At 44.8% G+C, this 5,718-nt stretch overlaps 1 protein-coding gene across 2 annotated transcripts in view; it reads left to right on the top strand.

Moving 5' to 3' along the window:
• The window catches only part of Ddc (dopa decarboxylase), an 83,878-nt gene that overhangs the window by 64,449 nt on the left and 13,711 nt on the right, over positions 1-5,718 (top strand). For both annotated transcript variants that reach the window (XM_021177576.2, XM_029483720.1), the window contains exon 10: positions 4,508-4,584. In XM_021177576.2, coding sequence (XP_021033235.1) covers positions 4,508-4,584 — 77 coding nt within the window. The remainder of the gene's footprint in view (positions 1-4,507; positions 4,585-5,718) is intronic.

Here is a 5,718-nt window from a genome sequence, read left to right as displayed (position 1 = left end):
AAACCTTGAAGTCCCTAACTTCTAATTAGTTCGGGATTCAGATTCAACATTCGGATAGCAGCTAAAAGAAAGTTCATAGTTCATTTGAGTCTGAGCAGTATGAACTTAAAACAAACAAAAAATATTTTATACTCAGTGGTCTTAGCCACGGACTGCCAGGAAATAAAATAAGAACAGATGCAAGCTAAGAAACTAGATAAAATAGTAGGCGACAGAACATAAAATGTAGGTGATGGCGGCTTCAGGGTCTATGATTGGGAAGCTGTCTGGGGTGGGGGGTGGGGGAAGGCTTGGGGGGAAAGATGGAGAGAGAGATTTGGGTGAGGAATGAACAGAGGAGAAGCTATGTGGAGGAAAGGCGCTCAGGACGCCATGAATTGGCTCTTTCATTCACTGACAGGTTATTTATGATAGGGAGGTCAGGAAAAGGCCCTTTGGGGAAGTGACATTTGACCAGACATCTGAATAGGGAAAGAACAGGCCGGGGTGAGAAAGTGTGTGTGCACGTGAAGGCCCCGCTCGAGGTGGAACAGACAATGCCTACCTCAGAGTTGGTTGAAAGAATTGCAGGTTATTCAAAAACCACTGGAAGGTGGTTTTGAGTTTGTTTCAAATAAGCTACTCAATTTAAAAATTGGTACACGTGCTTATTTTCAAAATGCTATTCACATAATCAGCATGGTTCAGAGCTGAGGAGCCCTGGGCAGGTCACTTTCAGTACTTTCAGGTTTGACACAGCCTTACTAGGCCGCTTATTCAGCCAAGCACGATACTCTCCAAAACGGAAACCCTTCCGTTGTTCACAGCACGGCTTTTCTTTAAGAAGGACTGGTGCCAGGGTAGGTGGCAACAACAGACTTTTGCCAAGAGCCAGCGCGCAACTGAGTTCTCCAGACTCATGGACAGAATTCTGTTTTTCTCTTGGTCCCCATGAGAAGTGACAAAGAGCTTGCCACAAACAGACATCCTTATGCCAGACATTTACTGCAGCACCGGGGGCTTTGCTTAAGAATTTTACCTTCTAAGCAAATGCCTGTTATTTTTTGCAGCACTTCGAGGCTTATCTCTCCCTCTGAATTGCTCTGCGGGTCAGGAATTGCTGCCCTGTTTTATGGGTAAGGAAGCTAGAGCTTAAGGCTTAATCCAGAAATACGTGGTGGTATGCACCTACAGTCTCTACTACTCAGGAAGTTGAGATAAGAGATTTACTTCAGGCCTGGAGTTTGAGACCAGCTTGGGCAACAAACAAGATTCCTTCAGAAAGACAGATAGAGAGATAGGTAGAAAGGGCTGGGGGCAGAAGTGGGAGGGATTTTTCTCCTGTGAAAGGGTTCAGAGTGATCCTTATCAGGCCGGGTGGACTGATGTCTTAAAGTGCTGGCTTGAGTAAAGAGTAAGAAAGAATCCTGAATTTTGTGCATACCATCTAAGAGCAGATACAGGAAGCAGCTTGTAGCTGACACTCCCAGGCACAGAGATGTGCTCAGGGAATGCAGGGGGATCATTCATCATGGGCCCAGAAGAAGCTGAAGAAAGGGGTTGTGTTTTGGTGAAGAGGGGCCAAATTAGGCAGTCATTCTGCTTCAACTTTCACTCAAACAGTTCTTGACTGTGTTTTCTCTCTGAACACTACAAAAGGCCCTGAATTCTAGCCCAGAAAGTACAGCCTAAAGGCAAAAGGTCACTAGCTAGACACAACATCTCCATCCGGCATTTCTCTGCCCAGCTGCCTTCACGGAGGGGTTCTGTGGGGCGTGCTGGGGGGCTGGGGGACTGGGGAGGGGGCGGGTCCCTCTGAGTGTTTGCAGAGGGCTTTAGGGGGAGATGGCGCCTTTTAAGGTGGTGGCAGGGAGTCACTCAGAGGATGAAATCCGAGAACTTTTTCAGTGATCTTTCTCGTACTGTCCGGAACATCTATCTACTGAATAATAATTTTAAAATGTTCTCTTGCTAGCCCTCATATCCTTGCAGTAATGTGTTCTGCTCTGTCAAAATAAAGCAAAACCAAAGTCAGGCAGGCAGGAGATCTGTAAATACAAAAGCTCCAGGTGGCCAGCCCGCAGACTCTGCAAAATGTGACACAAATCAACAGTCCCAAGTTAATCTTTTACAGGTGTGTTTTAAGATTTAACTAAAACAAGAAACAAATATATATATGCTCCCTGATTTTTTTTTAATTGTTTGGTTGGTTTGGAGGTGTTTTTGTTTGTTTGTTTTGTTTTCCTCTGTCTTTTGTTTTGAAATCTTTGAAATAGAATTGTCTCTTTTGTTTCATGAGATTTCGCCAACTGTTTGCCCATAATGTAACATAAATATGTTGGTTGACTTCTTTAAATATTAAAATGGACAAGATAATGGAAGTTTCTGAAACTGGCAATCACTATAGCATAGAAAATAGTTTCTTAATGAGTTCATTATTTTGTTCATAAGCTTTTACTGCTTATTTGCTCTTTGGACCCCTTTGCGTGGGGCTTACCGTCCTTTTACTGTCAGAACTGCTGAGAGGATCAACAAAGCCAGATATCAGTTGTTGTCCCGTTGTCCCGTGTGCTTAGATAAAGGATCTCAGGAAAGATGAATAAGAGAAAATAGCTCAGTGATTGCTCCTCCATTAACACATTCAAGGTCCTGGACTCATTCCCCGTCACCACCGCCGAGGAAGCAAATAAATAAGGCACACACTGGTCAGTTGTAGCTGCCGATGGAAGGGTTTGGCTGCAGAAACTTTGGAATTGTACGGCAAGAGGAACACGATCAAGAATGTCCACAACTACACATACAAAAACTTCTTTCTTCCAAACCTGATTTAAAAGTAAATAGAAAACCCCCAAACTCATACACCAGGCTCGTAAAATATTCAACGTTGGCTGTTCTGCAGTCAGTTCTGCAGTCAGTCGGGAGAGACGTCAATTCAAGCACAAATGTAGTTTACAGGGATCAGCAAATGTCACTTATGTTATCAAGTTAGTTTCAGAAAATCAGGTGAAGATCCCAGAAAGAAAAAGCATAGGATAACCCCACAAACTTAGATTTTTGAATTCTCGGTTAATAAATCTCTTGTGTGCTGTCTGTTGTGTGGTATGATCTTTTGCAGCAGTCCTTGGCCCCAGTCTGCTTGCCTAAGTACTCTCCCACTGCAAAACCCCTTCAGTAAAACCCAGTGATGTTTAACAAAAGAGTATAATGGTCCAGCATGAGTGTATTCCAGATGTGTGTGTGTGTGTTAGAATGTTAGAAAATGTCATTTATCATGTTAAAGAAACAGTTATTCTCTTGCTGTCTTTTCACCCACTTCCCCCTCTCTCCCTGTCCCCCTCCCCCCTCTCCACGTGCTCATGGCTGGCCTCTTCTCCCCCCCAACCCCCTTCTGCCTTTCTCTGTCTCTACTACCCTCTCAACTCCTCTCCCCATGCACTGAATAACGTGTATTCTATACAAAAAGAAGAAAAGAAAGAAAGAAAGAAAGAAAGAAAGAAAGAAGAAAAGAAACAGTTGTCACAGTAGGTTCAGAAAGGCGTTAGGGTAAAATACCCCTGCTGGATAAAACCAAAGGCATGTGCCGCTCACTATGCCTGGCCCTAAGCTTGAATATGTTTTAAAAGACATTTTATTATTTATTTGTTTATTCATTTATTATTTAACGTGCATGTGTGCCACTTGGATGCAGTATCCAATACAAAGCCTCTTAGTAAAAAGTAGCCAGTCCCATCAATGATCAGAAATACAAATGAGGTTCACAGAGATGGGCTGCTGATGTGGCTTACTTAGAATGAACAAGACCCTGAATGTGGTCTCCAGAGCAGAAAAACAAAAAATACGGCAAAATCAACACAGAGAAAGCCACACTGAAACAGTACCGATTGCTGGAAATCAAAGGCAAAACCACAAATGCAATACCAAATACAAATGTGAAGCAACAGAAGCCAGCACAGTGTAGAGCCCAGGATGGTGCTCTCTGTCCAGCAAGGTGTGTACTCTGAGTTTTTAGGATCAGAGCCTGGGCCCTGTCAGTACTAACAAGCTAGGCTTGCTCACCTACCCTCTATGTGCCAATTAAGAGACAATAATGAGTAATAATGATAAACAACAACAAAAAGTTTTCTCAGTGTGGCCACGTTGAGAAACAAAGAGGTCCAGTGTTGTTCCACCCACATTTTCTGGGTCCTGACATGGAAATCAGGTTTAAATAAAGAGCAAGGGATATGCATAAGTAAGCAGTCCTGGTCAATGTGTGGTCTAGCTCATCACTGCCCCAGCTCCACCGGCTCCTACAAAAGTGGTCTGACAAGTCCTCAGAACTGGGTGAAACCTGTTTCTGGGAGACAAGTTACCCTCTGGCTGGCCCTGCCTTCCAGCCTTTTCTTTTCCCAGCTTGACATTCCTGGGGAAATTCCAATCGGGGTTCTTAAAAGTTTGATAGCCAAAGGGAGGGGGTACAGGCGTCTGCTTAGTATATCTCTATTCCCTCTGGGGTTTGCAAACCTTATATTTTGTTCTCTCAAATCAGGGTGAAGAGGAGAACTGACTTAACCGGAGCCTTTAATATGGACCCTGTTTATCTAAAGCACAGTCACCAGGACTCAGGTGAGCAGACATGCCCGCCGGTGCAGTGTGATTAGGGTTTTCTTTAGGACTGACTTGGAACGCTGGAGAAGCCCATAGCACCTTCCTCAGGACTGGAGGGGCTCTGTGCTCTCCTGACTCACTCTCGAAACTTCTATGCTGTGTGAGTTGGGGGCAGGGGTTGGACTTCTCTGGCAGAGGCTCTCACCCTGCCCCCAATCATCAAGAGCCTGAGTGACATGTGGGAGTAAGAACAGGAGGACTGCAGCCATCAGCCCCAGGACATGTACAAGCATGTCTTCCAAGACAGAAAACACTTAGAGTAGCGACTGTGCCAATATCTTTCCTGAAAAAGTATTTCCACAACATCCATCAAGACCATAAAGAAAGTAAAATTAAAAAAAAAAAAAAAGGAAAGGAGGAAACCCGGGTAGAGAAAGGAAATGAAGAGAAATAGGAAGAAAAGTTAGGTAGAGCTAGCTGCTGGATCAATACTTCTGCATTTGGTGGGAGACCTGTGTCTGTGCCTGGAGCTGATTACCTGAGAGTTAAGGAGGCTCAGTGTCTGCACAGACTGCCTACGGAAGAGGACAAGTAGGCAGTGAGAGAGAAGTAGTGTGTGGGGGAAGGGGGAGGGGGCACACAGACTCCTTTCAGAAGCCATAGCAGGAAGCCCACAGTAACTGGGGTGGCCTCTAATTAAGCCATGTGCTTCCCAGAGACCATGGCAGAAAGCAGACACAATGAGGTGTTTGAGCCACGGTGACGGTACAAGTCAGCCAGTCAGCCTCACTCGCCTGTTACTACAGGGAGATGCCTGAGGCGATTAACTTATGGTTCTAGAAGCTCAAGTAAAGATAGGGCAGCCCCATAGATGTGAACCTTTGTTGAAAGAAGCACATCGTGGTGGGAGCATGTAGAAAAACAAGTGCTCACATTACATTTCATAAGTTAGAGGGGAGAAAAGGGGAAAAGAAAAGCTGGTGGGCTCTCTCTCTCAGAATCCATTTTTAGTGCACATCTCCAAGGACCTAAGACCGTTCTAATGGGCCCTACCTTTTAAGGATCCAAGCACCTTCAAATAATACCACAGCAGACCTCCTCCTCTTCTTTTTCTTCCCTCTCCCTCTCCCTCTCCCTCTCCCTCTCCCTCTC

Source organism: Mus caroli, chromosome 11 (assembly GCF_900094665.2).
Source record: "Mus caroli chromosome 11, CAROLI_EIJ_v1.1, whole genome shotgun sequence".
In the NCBI taxonomy this organism is placed as follows: domain Eukaryota; kingdom Metazoa; phylum Chordata; class Mammalia; order Rodentia; family Muridae; genus Mus; species Mus caroli.
Note: the sequence above shows the minus strand (reverse complement) of the source record. Positions and strands in the feature narration are given on the sequence as shown.